This window comes from Mangifera indica, chromosome 14 (genome assembly GCF_011075055.1).
Source record: "Mangifera indica cultivar Alphonso chromosome 14, CATAS_Mindica_2.1, whole genome shotgun sequence".
NCBI lineage: Eukaryota > Viridiplantae > Streptophyta > Magnoliopsida > Sapindales > Anacardiaceae > Mangifera > Mangifera indica.
The window spans coordinates 13,888,037-13,911,551 of NC_058150.1; the positions used below are offsets into that span (position 1 = coordinate 13,888,037).

General features: G+C 32.7%; 2 protein-coding genes and 1 long non-coding RNA gene across 5 annotated transcripts; 2 read left to right on the plus strand and 1 right to left on the minus strand.

Annotated features, from left to right (window-relative positions):
- The first annotated feature begins 9,777 nt into the window (after nt 1-9,777).
- Nucleotides 9,778-15,073, plus strand: LOC123196806 (formin-like protein 2). Its single transcript, XM_044610932.1, has 4 exons — nt 9,778-12,064; nt 12,189-12,388; nt 13,326-13,570; nt 13,981-15,073. The coding sequence occupies exons 1-4, from the start codon at nt 10,560-10,562 to the stop codon at nt 14,797-14,799; spliced, it is 2,769 nt and encodes a 922-aa protein (XP_044466867.1). The 5' UTR covers nt 9,778-10,559; the 3' UTR covers nt 14,800-15,073.
- Nucleotides 15,074-16,279: 1,206 nt separating this feature from the next.
- LOC123195555 (sm-like protein LSM36B) lies at nt 16,280-19,447 on the plus strand. Of its 3 annotated transcripts, none has more exons than XM_044609334.1 (4): nt 16,280-16,433; nt 17,387-17,508; nt 18,933-19,046; nt 19,138-19,447. In XM_044609334.1, exons 2-4 carry the CDS (start codon nt 17,397-17,399, stop codon nt 19,182-19,184), a joined length of 273 nt encoding a protein of 90 aa, XP_044465269.1. In that variant the 5' UTR covers nt 16,280-16,433; nt 17,387-17,396; the 3' UTR covers nt 19,185-19,447. The 3 variants fall into 3 exon arrangements, with proteins under 3 accessions (XP_044465269.1, XP_044465270.1, XP_044465271.1); XM_044609335.1 differs by having other exon boundaries at nt 16,299-16,433; nt 17,368-17,508; XM_044609336.1 differs by having other exon boundaries at nt 16,300-16,433; nt 17,374-17,508.
- A 541-nt stretch (nt 19,448-19,988) lies between these two features.
- On the minus strand, nt 19,989-23,275 carry LOC123196083. Its single transcript, XR_006497596.1, has 2 exons — nt 21,368-23,275; nt 19,989-21,163 (listed from the first exon to the last, which is right to left on the minus strand). It is a non-coding gene; the product is annotated as an uncharacterized LOC123196083 (long non-coding RNA).
- Between the last annotated feature and the right edge of the window lie 240 nt (nt 23,276-23,515).

The window sequence follows — 23,515 nt, forward strand, 5'->3', positions numbered from 1 at the left end:
ACAAGGATTTAACACCTTGTTCTTGTGAGTTATCTTTCTGTTTCACTATACCATCTATATCTTAATTGAGCTTTATTGTGGGCAAATACCTTATTGTGGGTCTAATGTCCTACTACAAACGGTGCAGTGATTGTATACTCACGGTACCCCCTTATAATGATCCTATGATGTTTAGCATGTATGCATCTCGAGTCTTTACTTAACTTAGCTCGTTCTCGCTTTCACCTAACAATATATCTAATGCCACATTATAACTTGACTCTTAGACATGTGGGGTATTATTGCGTACCTAGAATCTCTATTTTATTACACAAGATGACTTTTAAATTCTTAGCCTAATTCTCTTTCACTTTCTTTTATTCTGCTCTATATATATGGGTGTGTGTCTATGAACACACAGGGTTGTGTTTGATTATTCCCAAGCACACGACTCCTCCTCATAACACTTCCCTGTGTGTTAATTTTCTTATACACATGGGTGTGTGTCTTAGCTAACATGGGGTTGTGCCCTTTCAACTATCTATTTTAATTTCCTTTTTTGTTCCCTTCTTAACTACACTACTTCTTAAGGGTATTATGGTCATTTCACTCTATGCATGATCGTGCTTAAGCTATCCTAGTTGACCACCAATCGATCAATGATGTTTAACGATCATCGGGTCATTGGAAAACTCAACCTAAAATCTAAGGTTTGTATACACAAGCGTGTGTCCCATATTATACAACCGTGTGATGAACTCAAACAGTAGACTTAGTGACCTAATTTCTTCACCTTTTCTATGTTTAATAACTTAACCAAAGTGTCCCTATTGATCTTACACAATATATGAGGCATCATAATTCTCAAATAAACATTCTAGAACGCATCAATCTGACCAAATATAATCATATCTCATTAGGTTATATCATAACCTTAAACCTTTCATATAATCTTTCAAAATCATAACAATGACTTGGCAAACAAGTAAATCATCATCCTTCAAACCATATGCACCTCTTGATTCTCATCTAAACAAATTCTTTCTCACATTGCCAAATATCATAATATCAAAATACATATGTATATAAACAAATGACAACAACAACTCAACATCTTAAGTATCAATCTAATCAACTAAAGCAAACATGAACAACAACACAGTATTTGGCTGAGGGGAAATCTCTCAGTCCACAACTAAAACATCACAGTGGAAAGAAGGCGATTTAATACTTACCTCAATTGCAGCAAAAGACAACACATGTGAGTTTCCTTCTCTCTTCCTTGCTCGCCACTACATTATCGGAAACACGCCGTTAAAGTCACAACATGGAAGCCAGATAGGCAAACTCTCTCATTCACTCAAAATTTAGGGATTTTGTGTGATTAGATATTATAAAATCATGATCCCAAAAACGCAATGTTGTGTCATATATAAATTGAAAATGTGTTACACACATATGGGTGTGTGTTCAAGGCATACGATCATGTGTCATATAATTTTGAATTTCATGCGGATTTATCTTATCTGGTTGATATGACATAACACACTGGCATGACTTCATTAAACATGGTCATATGTCATCTAGATACCATATTTTGACTTTCAAAACATGTCAACTCAAGCAAAAAAAACTATATTACCTTTGAGATGTATATGTGGGTGTTACATCGTGTTTTAAACCTTAAGGTAAGATACGTGAGAGGTAAATTTTTTTCAATTTTTTGGATGAAAAATAATTATTTTGCTCTTATAGTATTAGTTTTTTTTAATGACATTTGATATTTAATTAAACAAAAAAAGTATGATTTACGCTATCAAATGATTATAAAGTGTTTTTAGGCCAAACTTATATGAAAAAATATAATTGACTCTAATAAATAATGTCCGACTTTGTTATAGAATAATTCAATTACTACATCAACTACAATATTGTTCTTTTGTCAACTCTTAAATCATGAACTGATGATTAATCAAACCAACATTAAAAAGGATAATGTTACTATATCAATCTAGGGTTAACAAAATCATAATTCTTGAATACTAAAGGTAACATTACCCTTTATATCATGCCAATTTCCATGTTAAAATTAGATACAATCTAGTATGAAAAGTAATGAATTATGAATGACTAAAAGAGTAACTCAGGTTGAGAAGCCATTTATAGTTTGTAATTGAATTCCCTGCAACTAGTTTCTTTCATATTTCATTCAATTCCACCGAAACCCTTAAATTATTGCCCTATTTTATTAAGGAATACCCATTTTATTTATTTATTTATTTTATAGTACAATATAAAATGTGAAACTAATAAAACCATATTTGAATTTAGTCCACATCTAATGTTCAAAGTTTCATTTTTTTTTCCAACTTAATTGTTGGGATAATAAATTCGTGGCTAATAGATAAACCGAATTGAAATGAGTATGGATAAGACAAGTACATATTGACTTGTACCCAACTTTCTGGTTATGGGTGAATATATGGGTTACCTATGAGTTCACCAACATAGACTTTAATATTTCCTTTATTTTTCTTTTAATAATTCACCAAATTTGAAGTTCAATTTTTATTTTAATATGTGTCATATTTCTCGATGAGATTACCCCAAACCTCTCTTATATACATTTTATATTTCACATTTTCTTCAATGTTAATATTCACTTTCTCTCTTTGTTATAACTTAAACATATCCTCTTTATGTTTGAACATTAAGTTAAAGTAAAATTAAGAAAAAATGAAGATGGGAGTGATAATGGATGATGACTTTAATTACATAGAAGAAACCCATCTCATTGTGTTGAAGGCCTTCTTGTTTTTTGTGAATGATGACTTCATTGGTTACGATTGCAAGGGAGAGTTGGTCTTTTAAGTTGACTCTTACAACCCTAACACATGATTGTGAGTAATCGTTCTAGTGGATACCCATGAAATGTGTCTCCTTACTATTTAGAGAATAGTATTGATTTTGTTTTTGAAATTGAGTATCAATTCTTGTAATGAAATTGAACATTTATCAATTTCAGTTTATTTTAAATACCCACAGATATAATTAGGCTAATTGTAGGAAACAAGTTTTAACGTGTATAAGTTCAAAATCTAAAACCTTTATCAGTTTTTTGGGTTGATAACTTCTGATTATGTTTGATTGTTAGATCTAGAATAATATATATGAGTTCAAAATCTAAAACCTTTACCAATTTTTTGGGTTGATAACTTCTAATTATGTCTAATTGTTAGGTTTAGAATAATATTGTGAGATAAATATTGTTTGTCTAATAACTAATTATTGAATATAGTAATAAAAATCATTTTCCTTACCTAATTTAATTCAAAAAAATTAAATTAAATAACTTATCCTACCTTAAACTAAGCAAAAATGCCCCAATTTTCATTTTCTAAGCAAAAATATCCTATTTTTCAAAACCTCAAGCGAAAATATCCCAAAATTTTTTAAAAATACTAAAACTATCCTTCACCATATCTATATAAACTTTCACTCTTATACTTTTCTCGTCTAATTTAAATTCTTACTTTCACATTCATTTTTATTTAATAGGCCAAAGGACTATTTCCCACCCAAGGATTGTTGTTTTTTCAAGTATCCCTCCTTTAACTTTGAAAATCTCAAATACCCACCTATGAGCAGTTAAAATTAATAGAACTCTAACCCCTTAAAATTTTATCTCTTTTTCCCCCTCTAAACTTTAAAAACTAAAAGTTTTCCCCCATCCTTTTTAAAAAAATGACAGTTTCCCTCAGGGTTTGGTTTTCAAATCTTTGACGTCAAATCCGACGTTGTTGCTAGTTGTCTATCCCTCCCAAAGCTTTCTCTCCCTTCGACGGTCTCTCTCCACTCATTTGGACGCCTGATCAACGTTGAATGAGGCTTGGAATATGACAAGAGACAAAGAGCTTTGTCGGGGAAGATGAAGCTCTTCGTCTTTGTTCATCTTCCTAGATAAAGATGAAAATGTCGTCTTCTTCTGGGAAGATGATCGTCCCATTTGGACGCTCGTTCAACATTGATCTTCTTCTGAAAGATGAAGAGCTTCGTCTGGGAAGACGATCGTCTTCCCAGATGAAGCTCTTTATCTTTCAGAAAAAGATCGATGTCGAACGAGCGTCCAAATGGATAAAAAGAGATCGTCATAGGGAGAGAAAGCTTCGGGAGGGATAGACGGTAGACAATATTGCTGGATTTAATTCTGAAGATCTAGAAACCAAACCCTAGAGGGAAACTATCATTTTTTAAAACTTCAGTTGTTGGAAGATTTTTAGTTTTTAAAGTTTAAGGGAGGAAAAAGAGATTATATTTTAGTTTATTTTTAATATTATAGATAAAATAACGATTTTACCCTTACTACCGTTAATTTTAACTGTTTATGGGTGAGTATTTGAGATTTTCAAAGTTAAAGAGGAGATACTTGGGAAAACAACAATCCTTGGGTGGGAAATAGTCATTTGGCCTATTTAATATTTGATACTATGAGTTCATTCGGAAGAAAGAAAATTCTTATTTTTGAATTCGAATTGAAAAAATCACTTCGTGAGAACAAGATATTTATATGAATTTTAACTCAAAATTTAATTTAATTTGTTAAATCAATTTTGTATATTATATCAAGGGGACATTTTGAAATTTGATAATATATTAGGGTTTTAAATGAAATGTTAAAAAAATATAAGAGTATTTTGATATTAAACAATATATTAAAATTTTAAATAAGATGTTAAGAAAATATAGAAACAGTTTGATAAAATATATGACTATTTTGAAATAAGATAATATATGAGAGTGTTAAATGAAATATTAAATTAATATGTAAGATAGCTCTCATTTTTGTTGATATGACTATTGAATATATAATTTGCTCTTATTTTATTTTGGAGATAAGGGTTAGTGATTATTACAATTGGAATATTGCCAAGGATAAGAAAATTTTGAATTTTGGGAAAGATTGAAATAAATTTAGGATATTGATATGAAGTAAAATTTGGTAGGATATATTACTTATTAATAGGATAGTGTAATTTAAATATTATTGGATAAGACAAATTTGGATTTTAAGAGAATTTAAATAAATTAGGAATACTGATGATTCTTGAATATATAATTTACTCTTATTTTATTTTGGAGATAAGGGTTAGTGATTGTTACAATTGGAATATTACTAAGGATAAGGAAATTTTGAATTTTGGGAAATATTTAAATAAATTTAGAATATTGATATGAAGAAAAATTTGGTAGGATATATTACTTACTAATGGGATAGTATAATTTGAATATTATTGGATAAGATAAAATTTGATTTTGAGAGAATCTATATAAATTAAGAATATTGGTATGAAACAAATTTTGGCATAGTGTAATTTGAATAACAAAAATTGAGGAATGACAAAAAAAATTGAAATTCATAAAACATTTATAAATTTTGTATACGAAATTCATAAACTACATGTTGAAAAACTTAAGAATGACAATAATAAAAAAAGAGACCTAAAATTCGAAAAAAAACATGTAGAAAAACCCTTGAATGAGAAAATGAAAAAATAGACCTCATATTCAAAAATTGCATGTGAAAAACAGGAAAAATAGATATGAAATTTAAAAACTATATATTGAAAAACCCTATATTATAAAAAGCTATCAATTTGCTCCCTTAACAAATTTCTACTCTCCCAAAAGTCTTACAGTTTCAAAAATTCACATTTTTCTCTCTCCCACGAGTTGCACTATTTAAAAAATCAAAATTTTCCCTCTCTATTGGGGTTTCCTCGAGTCTTTCCCAAGGTTACTGTGCAACCTAAGGGATCCCAGGTCCCCCCGCGGAGGTTGCGCACCAAACAAATTAATCTATTTTTTCCGACCAAAATTTTCATTTCAACAACAATCGAATCTACACTTATTATAACACAACAACCCTTAACAAATTCAACTAAAACAAGTAGAAATCGACACATAAAATCTATTGTTTAAAACCAAAAACCCTAAACTAATAACACCTAAAATCTTTATCAAATTGGTAAAATTTAGACATTAAAATGATTTAAACAAAACAAAGAATAATTTACTTACCTTTTTTTGCCCTTTTTATTGTCAAAAAAACACAAAAAATGCTAGAGAAAATCCAAAGAAATCGAACGGCTGTTGAACTTGTGAGAACCTCAGGGGAAAAATGGTCGGGGATATGAAATTTTTTTGTTTATATATGAGGGCATTTTTGTCATTTCAAATTAATAAGGCATTTTTGCTTAATGTTAAAATTTTAGGGCAATTTTGTTTAGAACCCTAATGTTTAGGGCAATTAATTAATTTCCCAAGAAATTAAAACATGTGATGAGAAAGAGAATTTTGAAGGAAAATATCATGTTGCAAATGATAAGGACTTAGTTTTTCCTTTTTCACAAATCTTCTCCATAGGAAAGGATAATGGCTACATAATTTTGGATCCTTTTTTCCAACTACTTTTAAATGTTCTTGCAACTACTTTTTAATGTGTTTTTTGTTGTAGAAAAGACATTATCAACAAATGGTCCTCCATAACATGACCTAACAATTTCAATTTAATGTTAGATAAATGGGATGCTTAATGTTTTATGTTCAAATCGTGCATTTACTCAGTCAACGGGTCTATCCACAAGTTGATTGATAGATTGGATTGATGATATTATTATAATATAATTAACATTTTAATTATATTTAAAACAAGTTTTAGTCATATCCGAATTAATTGCACTACGCTTCAATACAATTAATTCGATCCAACTTCTAAATTAATCCAATCTAATGATTAAACGAGTTTTTAATTATCACTTGACCAAATTTAGCATCAATTTCTAATCGAACGGATTGTTTTGGTCTGAGTTTTAAAATAGAGGAGATATTTACATCGCTTGAGAATATTGGTAAATAGTTAGTGAACTTTTAAGCTATTAAAATATGTTTGAGATTGTAAAAACTCGAAAGATTAGTAGATGGTTATTAACGATACTTTATCCCAAATTTACTAATTAATTTTTTCTAAAAATTAAAACCCTTGTGCATAAATTTTATATATTAGGCCAAAAGACTTATTTCCAACCAAGGTATAATGAAATCTCAAACTCCTATGTTTCAACTCTTAAAAACCCAAACACCTATCAATGAGTTAATTTTTTGTTAAAAATTTCAATTAGAGTTAGGGGTAAATCGTTCTATATTAAAAAACTAAAGTTTTATCATATTTTTCTCTCCAAGTTTAAAAATTTAACAATTTCCTTCACCCAAAGTTTGAAAAGTTACCCTTTCACCTTTAGTTTTTTTCTCCTCCTCCTCCGACAATAATCTCCTCTTCAATCGACGAAAATTACATCTAAAGATCGATATCTCCATAATGGCATTTGATGAAATTGGTCAACGAAGACAAAAGATTGACCACCGAAAAGAGATGATCGACCAACCATGAAGATGGTGGGAAGCCGACCAACGATTGGATAGGAGATTGTTGCAAGAGGAGGAGGAGAAGAAAAAAACCTAGGGGTGAAAAGGTAACTTTTCAAACATTGAATGAAGGTGAAATGTAAAATTTTTAAACCTCAGGAGAAAAATGTGATAAAACTATCCCTAATTTTAACTGAAAATTTTAATCGAAATTAATTTATAAGGGAATATTTAAGTTTTAAAAGTTGAAGGATGAGACTTTGAGATTTTTTTTTTTACCTTAGGTGGAAACAAGTTTTTTGCCCTATATATTAATATAAAATCCATAAACAAATCTTCAAATATATTAAATTCCCTATCATGTTTTTTTGCAATAGAACTTCCTAGATTCTAATGGTCATTCCAAGGGAAAATTTAACAATCCCAAATAACTAATAATATTTCTAGACTTTAATGGTTTATAGTTGCCAATTGATAAAAAAAAAAAAGAAAAAAAGAAAATCTATCAAATATTACTCTCTTTAGTAGCTAATACAACTGGGATATTAATTAAAATAGACAAAATTTTTTGTAACTCCAAAAATACCCTCCCAGCCCTGTATACGTAGACGCTGGAAGGAAAACTTAAGTGCGTGAGTGCGTGCGTGGTGTGCACGGTGCGTGCGCGGTGCGCGCAGTGCGTGCGGTGCGTGAGCAGTAGGGCTGGATTCGAGCCGAGCCAGCTCGAGCTCGAGCTCAGCTCGGCTCGGTTCGAGCCCGAAACGAGCCGGGCTCAGCTCGCTTGATCGAGCTCGAGTTGGCTCGGTATATTTTTTAAAATTTTTTTTATATAAAACGACGTCATTTTGATCCATATATATATACAAAACAGTGTCGTTTTGATATAAAAAACGAGCCGAGCTGAAAACGAGCCGAACTCGAGCCGAGCCAAACTCGAGCCGAGCCGAACTTGAGCCGGCCATTAAAAAGCCGAGCCGAGCCCGAGTTGGCTGCGAGCCGAATCCAGCCCTAGTGAGCAGTGCGCGCAGTGCGTGCGGTGCGTGAGCAATGCGCGTACCCTGATTAATATATATAAACAAAGTGCGAGGGTGCACGCGCAGTGCGTGCACCCTTTCTTTTAAATATATATATATATATATATATATATATATATTAAATAATATAAAAAAATATAATAAATATAATAAATATTATAATATTTAATATAATATATATAAATAATAATAATAATTTTTAAATATATATTATATATATATATAATATATTCACAGTGTACGCACTGTGCACAGTGCGCGCACTGCACATGCATTGTGCACTGTGTACAGTGCGCGCACTGCACGCATTGCACACGTACTCCGCACGTACCCACGCACTCCGCGCGCACTCTGCACGCACCCACGCACTCAAACCTTCCTTCCAGTGCCTACGTATACAGGGCTGAGAGGGTATTTTTGGAGTTACAAAAAAATTTGCTTATAAAAGTAAAACTACTGTGTGTTTGCCTAAAAAGGTTTAAGTGAAATTATTTTTATCTATTTTAATTAATATCCTAATACAACTTGTTACAATAGGATTTTGTATTGTTTAATAAATATTTATTTTATTGATAAAAATATTTCTAGGCTTTAATGGTTTGGACTCCACTCACACAAGCTTCCAAGAACAAAATCCTTTCTCTAATGGGCCACCTTACTTTTTATCTTAAAAAATTTTGTATTGCATAGTTATATTTATTTTGTTTCCTCATTATGTTATGACTTTTTGTTTTTACCATCATGTGATACATGCAATAATGCTGATTTCAGCTCACGGTCGTAATAGTAAAAAACATCATCAATTGGATAAAACACCATTGATGAATCTCCAACTAAATTAAAGCTTCAGTTTAGAACCAATTTGTTCAAGCCAAGTGATGAATTCAAGCTTAATCAATTTGGATCAGATTTACTCTTTTCAAGGTTAAATTGGAGCTTCACCAATTCGAATCAGATCCATCCTTATTAGAGTTGGATTCTAACTTAACAAAACTCAAATATAATTGACTCAAGTTTGATTTAAATCTTAAATAATCTGTTCGAATTTTATTTCTATCGAGTTTGTTTAAATTGATTAAAAATAATATTTAAAAATATTAAAAAAATAAATAATATTATTAATAAAATAAATAATATTATTAAAAAAAGATTTAACTCAAACTTAAATTAAATTAAATTAAAACTTTAATTTAAATTTAGATGGGATAAAACCAAACACTAACTCAAATTAAGCAAACTCTAAGGAGGAACTGTGAACACTTGACCATGTCGGTTATTCGATTTAGACCTCTAGTGTAAAAGCTCACCTCATTCACATCTAACCATCTTCTGATAAGAGTAGGAATCTTTTTTCTCCCAAATATTTCAAATCCCAATAATGAAATCCCCCTCACTCTGACAAATTTTAACCTTTTGCGTAATTTTCTCTGGACCTTTCATAACCATACGCAAACACAATCCAAACGCATCTCATTAATTTTTCCCTCGGCATTTCATTTCTTTTTTTTTTTCTAACCCCATCTTCTTCTCCTCTTAACAAAATGGCCTAATGGGGTTTGCCTTTGTTGCTTTGTTTTTGCTCGATCTTGAAAGCATTCTCAATTTGGCTACATGGGTTTGCTTCTGCTGTTCTTGATAGTCTAAACTACCAGTCAGGCTCAAGTGAACTTCAAACTTCTTCGGTTGGCTCTTCTTCTTCTTTCCCATCTACCCATTTACATTTTCTCTCACTTTCTCTCTCAACAAACACTAGTCTTCCCCTCTCTCATAGTCCAAGAGTCCAACACAAAGTTCACAGTTCAAAGTTCAAAACTTTGGACATTTTCTCTCACTTTCTCTCTTGCCAAACACAAAGTTTAAACCTTAAGTCTTTTTGGTCACTTTCTCTTTCAACAAACATTATGAAACCACGGTTTGTCTTTCAATGACATGGCTTTTTAGGTTGATTAATAGCCCCAAGAGTTAAAGCAATACTTCAAAGTTTAAAGCTTTAGTCTTTTAAGGCAAACAATTTTCTTTTTTCCTTCGGACATTTTCTGTCACTCTCTCTCCTACCAAACACAAAGTTGAAGAGAATATAGTTTAAAGTTCAAACCTTTAGTAATTTAACTCATAAAACAAGCAATGCCCGCCACTATTGCCACCACTCTCGTTTTTATTCTCATCTCTCTTGTCTCCGCCACCGCCGGCAACCATGACCACCGCCGTCACCTCCTGCACCAACCGTTCTTCCCGGTAACAACAACTGCTGTTGCTCCCACGCAACCCCCCTCACTTTCTCCACAATATCAGTTAAGTCCCCAACAACAAACCCAACCCAAGTACCCATTTTCAACAACACCCCCAAACCTTTCAAACAAACCATTTTTCCCCTCCTTTCCTTCGCCTCCTACACCGCCGCCTCCCTCCATTCTCTCCACCTTTCCCGCCAACATCTCCTCCCTCCTCTTCCCCCACCCTCGCTCCTCCTCGGCCCACCGCCACGTCATCGTCCTCGCTGTGTCTCTCTCCCTCCTCTCCGTTGCCATTCTCATGGCTGTTGGCGCCACCGTCCTCTACGTCCGCAGTAGACACCGCCCTGGAAAAACTTCAACTTCCGACAGCCAACGTCTTTTCCCGCCAAATCTGGACCCGTCGGACGGTACCCAGAAAGCCACCGTGCAACGCCAACAACTCAGTGTCTCAACTTCAGACCCTCCAAGTACTTCTTCGGAGTTTCTTTATCTGGGCACGTTAGTGAACGCTCGTTCACAAGAGCATGATGCTCCAACTGCTGCTGCAAATTCAGGCCACGTGGCGTCCAAAATTGGGGTATCTTTATCTTCTTTATCTGTGTCTCCATCTTCTTATCAGAAACTCGGGTCGCCGGAGCTGAAGCCGTTGCCACCATTGCCGAAACACAACCCTAGTTTCACCAGTGGGGAGATGTGTTTCAGTAAAGAAGATGTGAAATGTGAAGCTGAAGAAGAAGACGATGAAGAAGAAGAGTTTTTTTCGCCAAGAGGGTCTTCAGGGCGAAGAGAGAGTCCGGCTTTAGCTCGGGTCGGCTCAAGTTCAAGAAGGGAAAGTCATCATAATCTTGAAAGTAGAAGCTTTAGTTCAAGAACGGCTTGGTATCCTCGTTCAAATTCTTTTTCGCCTTCAGATTCTATCACCAGTTCTTGTCACTCCCCGGTTTTGAAGGCGGCAAGGCTCGCTGAGAATGTTGATAAAGTTTCAGTCTTTTCGTCCTCTGCGTCGTCAAGAAGTGATTCAGGAGATTCCAGGAATTCGCCTGATAGAGTTTCGAGCTCTTCAAGGAAGAGTAAGCAATCACCTTCAATAAATGGAAGTGAGTTCAGGCCATTTGTTCCAGTTAAGCTGCCCCCACCGCCACCACCAATGCCCCCACACCGGTTCTGGGAGGTTCCAGTGGCTCCTAGGACGATTTCAGGACCTCCTGTTCATGTGCCGCCTGCAAGGCCTGTTGTGATGCAACGATCTGCACCTAATGAGAAGTCTTTGAATGAGACTGTTGAGAAGAGTGAGGAGCCACCTAGGCCAAAGTTGAAGCCTTTGCATTGGGATAAGGTTAGGGCGAGTTCTGATCGAGCAATGGTGTGGGACCAGTTAAAATCAAACTCGTTTCAGTGAGTTTTTGATCACCCTTTTGTGATATTTGTATGTTGGTGAAGTTTATTGGTTTTGGAATTATATTAGTTTCTTGTAAATTTGTGTGGTTTGTGAGTTTGTAGAGTGCTGTTTTGGCTGCAGATTGAATGAGGAAATGATTGAGACATTGTTTATGGTGAATAACTCGGCTTTGAATGCAAAAGATAATGGTTGGAAACAGGTTCTTCCAACTCAGAATCAGGAGAATCGGGTGCTTGATCCAAAAAAATCTCAAAATATTGCAATTCTGCTTAGGGCACTCAATGTTACCATTGATGAAGTGTGTGAAGCTCTTTTGGAAGGTAAGGTTGTTACTTTTATGTGAAAGCATAAAGTTATCTTTATGGTGTGACATAGTCTTGAAAGTGAAACTTTGCTTTGGTGAACCATTTGAAGGTCTATACTTTGCTCAAGCAGGCAGCTAGTTTTCCAAAATCTTATATTTTTAAGATTAGCCGGAAAAAAATGAAACTTAGTGCTGAAAAAAAATCCAGAACATGCGAATGGGTTTTTCATCCTTTAGAATTCAGGCTGTTTCGCTGCTTGATTTTCTCCTCTGTTTAAGAACTTTACAAAGTGTTTATATAGTTCTTTTGTCCAATAGCAAGCCTATGTTTTATGTGCCTCTAACTACGTCCTTCAACCACCAAGTCTAAATAGTTGTTTAACATAGACAAAAAAATAAAAACTGAATGGTTTTAGAAAAGTTATGCACATTAACAACCCATGCAGTTTGATTTGAATATCGCAATTTACTTAGGATTGTTAGCTAGTAGTAGAAAATGTTGGATTACTATTGTTGTCCTTTGGATCAAAAGCTATCTCAATTTATAGGTTTTATAAGTTTGCCAAATTTTTTGTGAAGATCCCATAGTGGCTCTTGCCTTATGATATATCTGTGAGCGGTGGTCTAGAAAGAACTGAATCAAGCAACTGAAATAATTTCTCAATCAATTTATACAATGCCTTAAGTGCTGCCGTTAGGTTTTTGTGGACCTGTAAATAAGAGTGAGATAATGTGCCGATGATCATAGAAGATGTGGTATTAATAGCAGGATTTGTTTTTGACTCATTGTACTTTAAAATACTGCAATTTCTGTTCGTGTGGTTGTATCATTTTAGGGCACCAAAGTAATGTATTTGCTGCTGTTATTTTGATTGCATATGCTTTGGTATAATGTTGACAAGCTACTAGTTCTTCTCAAATGTTAAGACCCCTTTTTTTTTGTTCATGTACAGGCAATTCGGATACGCTGGGCACAGAGCTCCTTGAAAGTTTATTAAAGATGGCTCCAACCAAAGAAGAAGAACGGAAAATAAAAGAGTTCAAAGATGAATCGCCGTTTAAGTTAGGTCCTGCTGAAAAATTTCTCAGGGCAGTGCTTGACGTGCCTTTTGCATTTAAGAGGATAGATGCAATGCTTTATATTGCTAATTTCGACTCTGAAGTTGAGTACCTTAAAAGGTCTTTTGAAACCTTACAGGTAAATCATTTAGACATTTATAAAGCATATTGGGAGCTTGAGCTTGTGATAGCAGTCAAATATAATCTCCTGGTCCTTCTCTAATCCTTTTACTTAATTCCAAGATGCAGTCTTTGAGACATTCTCAGCTGCTATGGTCAGTGATCTCAATCAATGGTGTGCTTGAAGTGAAAGTCCTCCAAACTGCCCTTTTATTGCTGTGAATTCAAATGAGAATATTCTTTTTCTTTTGAAGTGAATATAGGATAAATTGACATCGAATATTTATTATGAAATAAAATTTTTCTCTGAATTGTATTGATAATTGTTTTCATTTCACTGTTTGAATTGACACATGAAGGGAAGAATTTTGCATGTACCGTAAGCATTTATTTTCAAGCTGCTTCTTAAATATGTTTTCTTTTATGCAGGCAGCTAGTGAAGAGTTGAGGAATAGCAGAATGTTCCTGAAGCTTTTAGAAGCAGTGCTGAAAACTGGGAACCGCATGAATGTTGGCACTAACCGTGGAGATGCACAAGCCTTCAAGCTTGACACACTGCTCAAGCTTGTAGATGTTAAGGGAACTGATGGGAAAACCACTCTCTTGCATTTTGTTGTACAGGAAATCATCAGAGCTGAAGGTTCTCGTCTTTCTGGTGCCAATCAGGAAAAAAAAGCAGAGAAAACACAGCAGTCTTCTTTCCAGGACGACGTTGAATTTAGGAAGCTTGGCCTTCAGGTTGTTTCGAGTCTGTGTGGGGAGCTCACCAATGTGAAAAAGGCTGCTGCTATGGATTCTGATGTGCTTAGCAATGAAGTTGGACAACTTGCTGTGGGAATCGGAAAGATTATGGAAGTAGTGAAATTAAATGAAGAAAGTCTAACTAAAGAAAGCAGTCGAAAATTTTCTGAGTCAATGAATGCCTTCTTGAAGAGAGCAGAACAGGAAATTGTAAGTGTCCAAGCCCAAGAGAGTGTAGCTCTCGCTATGGTAAAGGAAACAACCGAGTATTTCCATGGGAACTCAGCAAAGGAGGAAGCTCATCCATTCCGGACTTTCATGGTTGTAAAGGACTTCCTTTCTGTCCTTGATCAGGTATGCAAGGAAGTTGGCAAGATCAATGAGAGAACAATATACAGTTCAGTCCGACCTATGCCAGCAAATTCGACAATGCTGCCTGCTTTCCCTGTAGGCAGTGAAAGGCAACATCATGGTTCCTCAGACGATGAAGGCTCAATTTCATCTTAGTTTATGTTCTTTGCCCCAGGTGATTCGGCACTTGTGTTGAAGCTCACCACGGTGCTTTCCAAGTAGATGCCCTTTTTTGTGTACTTACATATTATATAATATATATATATATTCTCATACAGGATTTTGGAAGTGTTTATCTTGTGTAATATAGAAGCAGGGAATCATGTAAGGAAGTAATAAGGTAGTATTTGCCAGATTGTAAATCTGTCAGAATCTGAATCCAAGCTTCTGCATTTGTGCAGTAAAAGAAGCATCAGCAATGGTTCCTATTTGCCTTCTCTCATTTGCACTGCTGATTTTCGTTCCCAGAAAACTAAACTTTGAAGTTACTTGTGGGTGTAAATAAGTTTACTAGACCTAGGGCTGGCTTATAGGGGTGGATAGAGTGCAGTGTACGGGATTTTTTTTTTTTTAGGTAATGAGAAATCCCATTCGAGTCAGATTGTTATTTTCAGGATCGAATCAATCACATCAAATAGAACAAATCTTAAATCTAGTGAGTGATTTTATAATTATTGAATCAAGTAAATCTTAAATCTAGTGAGTGATTTTATAATTATTGAATCAAGTAAATCTGAATCGAGTAAATTTAAAGTTTGATTAGTGCAAGGGAATTTGAATACATATAAAATTAGAGTCAAGGGTTTGTCGGTGCTATACAGGATATTTAAATATTTGACAAACACTTTTAAACTCTTAATTAACATAAATAATATTTTTTTATTCAAACTTAAATTTTGTTAACAGAAATTAATAAAGTAAAAATAAAATGATAATTTTACTATTTATTTAAAAATTAAAAACAACCTTTTATCAAATCTAAATATTTTAAACATTATAATTTAATTTTTAAAAAATTACTGTTGCATTTTGTTTAATTATTTGTGAATGTAATTATCATTTTTTATATTATTAGAGGACAAATTGATATTTTAAATAAAAATAAAAAAAAGAAATTTAATATATAATTTGAATAATTAATTTTTTTTTTCTAAATTTTATTAATTTAGAGTTATATGATAATTTTAAAAATAATATAGTAAAGATAAAATAATAATTTTATTTTTTTATTTTATAAATTGTGTTTAATTTTGGATTAATGATTTTGGATAAAAATATATTATCTATACTAATTAAAGATGAAAAAGTGTTTTAAAACCAATCCTTAAGTGAGAAAAAATAATTCTTTTTTTTTATATTACTATTTATCATTTAAAATAATTTAAACTAAAATTTAAATTAATTTTTTTAAATTTAATTCAATTCAAATTTACCCTTTATTTATACTTTGAAATGAAAAAACAATTGAGAAATCTTATGAGGAGTAGTATTGTTGGCATTGTTCTTCTCTCATGATCAATTATTTTACAGTAAATAATTAAACAATTATAAAATATCTGTTTAACAAATTTAGCCCTCAAGTCTTAAAAAATAAATGGAGCCCAGAAGTCCTCAAAAATGACTATTAAACCCAAATGTTTACAACTTTTAAATATTGACAACCTTGCCTCTGTTTCCGAAACTTGGTAGCAGCTGAAACCCTAACTCTCCTCAATCAAATCCCGCGGTTCGTCCTTTTCACTACTTTCACTTTCTCCCTCTCTCGGAAGCTCGCTCGCTTTCTCACTCAGGTAACGCCTATCTAGAACTCTATCTATGTACACCGGCTTTTGCGTTTTTTTGTTTTGGCTTAGTTTGTATGTTTTTGATTCAGAAACACGATCATAGGTAAGTTTAATGAATTGGATTTGGGTCAGATTTGTTTATTTTTCTTGATTTTACTTATAAACACAAAAGAACTAACTTTCCTCTGTTTGTAATTTGTTCACTTTTAAATTGACATCTCAAGTTTTGGACAAGGTAAATCTAATTTTGTGAAATCCAGCTGAAGCTAATGTAAATTGAACTTACAAAACTGGTCTCAGGATGATTTTGCGTGGGGTATTACATATGTAAAGCTGTATCATTGACTGCGTTTTTAAGTTTTAGGATTGAGCAAACTTTTTCGTTGAGCCCGGTCCACATGGTTCTTTGATTTAACATCGAAAAAGGGTTGCAGATTTTTTTTATCATGTATTATTATTACCGGTTACTAGTGTTAAGACTCCATACGTTGCTTGTGAAATACTGAAAATTTAATTGTATTTGGGCTTAGTTGGGATTATTGAGACAGTTTTGTGTAGACGTGTGGAACTGGTTTGAACTGTTTACCAGTGTTGAACACAGTATATAGCTTGTGAGAGATGGAAAATGTGATTGTATTTTGGCTTAGTTGGGATTACGGGAATAGTTTTGTGCAGATGTGCTGGTCAGGAAGTGGAGTTGGGCGCTAGTCTTGAATGCTATATATCTTGAGAGACGTTAAAAATGTGATTGTATTTTGGCTTAATTGGGATCATTGAGACAGTTGCGTTGATCTGGATTGTATGAATTTCTTGAAAAGTGGATTGTGATGTTATCTTCAAGTTTGAGTTTAGGAATGAATAGAAGCAGATTTTTCTTTATTGTTGTAGTTAGTCTTATTTTTATATTATTTTATTTCCTTGTGCCAACATTTATTGGTAGCAAAAGTTAAAAATTTTAGGACAAAAAAGATGAGTACTGGAGAGAAAGGATCAGCAACTACGAAAACACCAGCAGACTTCCTGAAATCAATCCGTGGACGACCAGTCGTTGTAAAACTCAATTCTGGTGTTGATTATAGAGGTCAGTCTTATGACATTTTTGTTTTCTATCTCTGTTTTCTTACATTTCCCCCCTCTTGTCTTCTATTTTGAATTGAAAATAAATGGTACATATAATCATTCTTTTAGGGTGTCAATTCAGGTAGCATTATCCCGGCCTTTATCTTTGGAATTATTTTTCAAATTTTAATTTCAAACTCAAAGCTAACTAAAAATATTTTTTTTTTCTTTTATCGAAATCAAGATATGGAAACACATCCTCTGTTTTTCAACTTCCTTGTAGTGAATATTTTTTAATAACTAAGATATTCTTGAACTCATACAATAGCTTTAATAATGCTTCATGTTTTAAAATAATGAAGCTATGTATTTTTCTCAAAAAAAAAAAAAATCAGTAACTTTCATGAGTTTTGATTACTACTATTCTTGCCATGACTTATTGAATAAAAATCATGTGTGGAATCCTTTGAGTACTATCCAATAACTCCCTGGATTTTTTTTTTTAATAAGAATACTATCAAAAACATTGTATTGTTTATAAGTTGTGTGTTTCAAAACCATTTTGATAATCTTCATTTATAAAAAAAGAATTAGTTTTGGGGGTCCTTTCTTTAATTAAAATGTTGATATGAATGAGTCAAATAACCTTCTAATCATGATTCAAGAAAGTGAAGCCTTCATGTCAAGAGAATGTATGAGATTGTGGATATTATTCTGAGTTTGGGAATTATATAGACACTAAACCAAAAATAATTAATCAGGTCTCTTTCAAATTAGTTGCTCCAGGCGATTACCCTCAATGTGAAAACTAAGCTTGAGAGTTTTGAGAAGTCAACAAATACAGTCAGGATAACATTTATGCACCACAAGTTTCCTAATTATATATTCCTATCAAAGATGGCTCTTTATTATATTGTTATGATGACCAGAAGAGAATTAGAGCAATGCACCCAGTTTTGTGTACCCAATTAGGTATTCGAATGATATGTCATTATGTGATTAAGTTTTACATTATTCTTAATTTAAAATCATCCAATCATATTATAACAAATTATCTGGATACCTAATTGGGTACTCAGAATTGAGTGCATATAGTTTTAATCAAAGAATCATTATCTGTCATTCAGACACTGCTGTATGTTTTAAAGTTACGAGTAACTGCTGAATTCTATTATTTGCCATGTTGTCATGGCTCTCCACCACATATGTAACTCTTTGTTATCTTGCGAATTTCTACCATGAATAAATGCTTTAACTTTTGCAATTATCAATTCATAATGACTGTGGGGTGAAAATCCATATTGTTTGCAATGTATTTGATTTTTTATCTGACTCCATCATTATGTCTGCTAAATATTAGCAATTGCACTGTGATACCCCTAAGATTAAGTTTAACTAACAATTACATATATTTCTTCTGTCTTGACGGTTTTCCCTTTCATGCAGGCATTCTTGCTTGTCTGGATGGATACATGAATATTGCTATGGAGCAAACGGAAGAATACGTAAATGGGCAGCTTAAAAATAAGTATGGTGATGCGTTCATTCGTGGAAATAATGGTAATAACTATAGCATTACATTGTTGTAATTTACCAGTAATAGTTGTTTGCTGGCAATAATTGAGTCGTTTTGTCCATTTCTTTTGTGCAGTTCTTTACATTAGTACATCAAAGAGGACATTAGCCGATGGCGCATAAATATCATCCAGTTTTTAGCGTTCATCTGTATTCAAGGTTTTTTCAATTGGTTTGTCATGTTAAGGTTCAAAGGATAATTTTGGAAGTAAGACTGTAGTAGGAACTTATATGTGCTCTGCCATGAAGTGTCGAATGCATGATTTTAAGAGCGACTAGAGTGTATGATGAATGATATTTAGATTTTCTTTCCTTTACAGATGAATTTGCGCGGAAAAGTTTGTCAAAATGCATTGTTTTAATGTGGAAGCCAAATTTTCAGGAAATATCTGTACTTCTGTCTAGAATTTGGTTTGCACATTATCTTGCAGTTTGCATCTTTTGGTTGCTTGTGAATTTTGTTACCTGTGCACTCACATTAATCAGAAATGGTGGAAACAGAAACATGTGTTTGAGACAACATTTTTATTTATTCAAGTATCAAGGTAGGACCGCAATTGAGTCAAGTCAAGTGGAGTATTATTGGATTTGAGTTTAGTTCGATTTGAGTATAACAAAGCTCAAACTTAAGATAGGAGTTGTTGACTTCAAACTTGTCCAAATAAATTATAGTTGAAATTCATAATTTATATATTTATTAACTATTCCATATTTAAAATTTGATGTTAAGATGTATGTGTGAATTTAAAATATTGGAATGGTCAGATAAAAAAATTTAGGGTTATGCGTTAAGCTCTTAATAGTGCTCTCTTGACCTAATCTGCGAGCGCATGTTCGGGAAAACCAACCTTGAGAAGATGTCCTTTGAACATGGAGACTTCACAATTCAAGAATTTTATTATTGAATTAACAGGGGAAATGCTAAAATGCTAAAAGAAGTAATTATTCATTCACGAGACATTTTGAGTACAAATTAAAATTGTTTACATCAAATTCTTTCACACTTGATAACATTAAAGAGAAAGCAGCCCACAAGACAGCCACAAAGAGAAAGCTAGCAATCCAAAAATTTAGATTTCCGATCTTTTAGTGTTTTAAAAGCCAATAATTTTTTATAATAAAATTATATATATTTATTTTAAATATACAAATAGTTATATATTTAATTATATTATCTATATAATTGAGTGATTTTAAATAAATAATAAAATGATACCTAATCATTTGTTGACACCCATAAATATTTACTTAGTTATATATTAAAATGAGTAAACATAGTACCGTTCATTTCTTAAAGGTTAAATCTGAGCCACTCAATTTTCCTTCACTCATTTTCTCCAGACGCTCGGCCATTGAAGGCGTCAAATAATTTTTCCAATCTCCCACCAAGCCTTTACCAAAGATATCATTCTTCAGCCCTGTGGCATGTGCACCATTCTTGTTCACCTCCAAATTGCTCATGTTATCGAAGATACAAAACCTGGAAATTTCTTCAATCATTCCTTGCTTCTCTTCATCTTCAGAAAATGGAAATCCCAGAAAATCAGCCGACTTCTTTACATAAAATAAGTTCTTCTCTTTAAAGTCTTCATATTTCAAGAACAATGCCTTGTGGGGCTCTTCTTTGCTAGCCCCAATATCCAAATACCTGTTCCCACATGGGTCCAAATTCCTGCTTGCCTTGATAAGCCATTTCAGAACCTTCATCAATGGGAATGGGGTCTGTATTTCGAACTCTCACTCTCACCATGAACTTCCAATGAGAGACAAACTGGTCCAAAGGGTTTCTACAGACGTAAACAATGCGACAGTTGGAGTTCTTGATAGAGCTTGAAAGAGAAGGATATGGTGTGTGTGGTGCAAAGATTCTTGGCTTGGGAAAGTCTTAAAGAACAGGAAGAGGGTCTCTCGTGAAAAGATCATAGTCAAGATAATGAACCAGCTCATGAGGACCTTGAGAGAGCAAGGGGCTCTTTTCTAGTGAATATTTTGAGCGATTTGCAATGGTGAAGACTAGAGCTTTGAGCCATGTGGTGCCATATTTTGGAAAAGTTGTTAATATGATGATATCGTTTTCTTCAGCTTGGAAGTGCTTCTGAAACCTGAAGAATAGTTGATTGAGTTGAATATTATTCACGAAATACAATATATAGTTTTACAATGTAGTCCGAAATAGAATTGTAATAATATTCAATAAATCAAAATCTGATCAAATCATATCAAATAAGAATCATATTAAATCAAATCAAATCAATAAAAATTGTATCGAATCAGAATGAGATCAAATATATTTCACTTAACAAAACCTGATCATGCCACGAAGGTACTTGGATTGGCTCAAGAATCCTTGGTATTTACAGAGTTCAACACCATTCCAAATTTTGGCCTTGGGAGAAGTGGTTAACAGCCGTTCAAGCTCACTGCTCAGCTCGTCCTCGTTCTCTCCATGGGATTCTATTTTCTTCTCCATGCAGATTTTTTCACACAGAAGAAAAGTTTGGTAGTGAGTGAGTGCATATGGTTCAAAACAGTAACACACTTCATATATATAGCATTTGTGATATATTATAAATTTAATAAAATTTTGCATACACACTTTTGGTATGTAATTTAGGTATACTGATAATATATAATTATATGATTAGGTGATTTTAAAGTAAAGATAAAATAACATTCAATCGCATCATGATACACATCTATATATAGAAATTATATACCAAAAGTGTGTACATATAATATTGTTTTCCACAAAACTTTGATGAAATGATGGACTTTCACTCTTTAAGTTTAAAAGGTCAGTCTATTTTTCGGTCTATTAATTGAAGTCAAACATTAGTTTTAAACAATTAAATGGTATTCTTGTTGATTTGTACAATATTATTCTCTATTCTCATTTCTTGGTGGTAGGAAAACAAATTTGTTGATCCAGTTTTTTGCAAGTGATGGTGTGATACGCCATCAAGCTTAGAAGCAACAAAGATCTAGGTCAATTTGTACTCAAAACCCCTACAACTTCTCCTCTTGATTTGAAAGGATGCAATAAAGGAATATAGTCCCTTGATCATTGGCGGCAAGGATGCAGACAATGAGCAGATTGTGAGTGCTGGTCATTCACAACCTTAAAGATAAAACAACACAATAGTGACAATGGAAGCCTAATCCTTGAGTTTGACGCGATGAGATCAAGACAAATCAAAATAGACAAAATTGATGAAATTTGACCAAAGCCCAATGGTTCCATTGAAGGGTGAGGGCAACACAACCAAGGGAGATGGTGTAGCAATGAGGGAAACTACTATAGTTTCAACAAGGCCAAGGACAACCAGATAATAACAAAGCAACAAGCTAATTACTATTGGGAAGTTGAGCAAAACAATTAGAAAGACAAAAAATCCACACTAATCATTTTTTTTAAGAGTAAATTGTTATTTAACTTCAATAAAGATCTAGTGTTTTTTCCTTTCCATCAACTTTATAAAAAATTTTAAGGATTTTGTAATTTACCCTATGCATGTCTCTAGTAAATAAAGAGATAGGGCAATAACAAGAAGCTAATGATGGAAAGATTGATATAATGATATGACTTGCGAAATAGTTTACAAATTGAGCAACAATAATTGGTAGAGAATAAGAATAATATAACATAAGATAAAAGGAAATAACAAAACACAGTGATGCATGCAACTTCATATTAATATTTTCATAACCTTTCATGGATGTTATCAACTTATACTATAAAGTGGTCCTTTCTATATGTTCAATTCTAGTTAAATAGATATGGATAAGATTTTTAATAAAGAAAGTTCTATGTGTAATGGTTGGACCTATGAAGGGCAAAATGTGCTTATCTTGTAAATATTAGGCCAAAAGACTATTGCCCACCCAGGGTTTGCTGAAATGACTTATTCCTGCCTTTTAAATTTCAAAAAGCTTGTTTCTCATCTTCTGTCCATTTTTGTTTATGAATTATGGAAAGTAAAAGGATAAGAAAGTCATTTTATATAGATTTTTTCATTATATTTTTCCTTTCTAAAATGTCGTGTATTTGGAGTTGAAATGTATCTTTTTAAAATGTTAAGGGTGTTAATAAATTTTTTAAGAGATTTTGGAAATTTGAAATAAATTTAGATTTTTAAAATTTTAAAATGTCAATATATCCCTCAGTAGTTTCAAAAAAGACTCTTACACTAGAAAAATGAACAAAATAAAATATTTTAAGATTGATTAAAGTTTTCAATTTTTTAGGATTTAAATGATAAATTTTTAAATTGGTAATGATATGTTGATACTTTGATATTTATATTAAATGCTAATGACAATTTTGTAATTTCAATAAAATGACAAAACAATCAATTCTAGAAAAATCAAACATAATTCACTATCAAAATTTGATAATGAGTGGAAATTTAGTTTTTTGAAATTTAAATAGTAAGAATTTGTCATTTCATCAAACC

Bases quoted from the DNA above. Each gene is read 5' to 3' on its own strand.
- LOC123196806 (XM_044610932.1), top strand. From the start codon at position 10,560: ATGCCCGCCACTATTGCCACCACTCTCGTTTTTATTCTCATCTCTCTT. The intron at 12,389-13,325 runs GTAAGGTTGTTA...GTTCATGTACAG, and splicing joins GTGTGAAGCTCTTTTGGAAG to GCAATTCGGATACGCTGGGC. The intron at 13,571-13,980 runs GTAAATCATTTA...TCTTTTATGCAG, and splicing joins GGTCTTTTGAAACCTTACAG to GCAGCTAGTGAAGAGTTGAG.
- LOC123195555 (XM_044609334.1), top strand. From the start codon at position 17,397: ATGAGTACTGGAGAGAAAGGATCAGCAACTACGAAAACACCAGCAGAC. The intron at 17,509-18,932 runs GTCAGTCTTATG...CCTTTCATGCAG, and splicing joins TTCTGGTGTTGATTATAGAG to GCATTCTTGCTTGTCTGGAT. The intron at 19,047-19,137 runs GTAATAACTATA...TCTTTTGTGCAG, and splicing joins GTTCATTCGTGGAAATAATG to TTCTTTACATTAGTACATCA.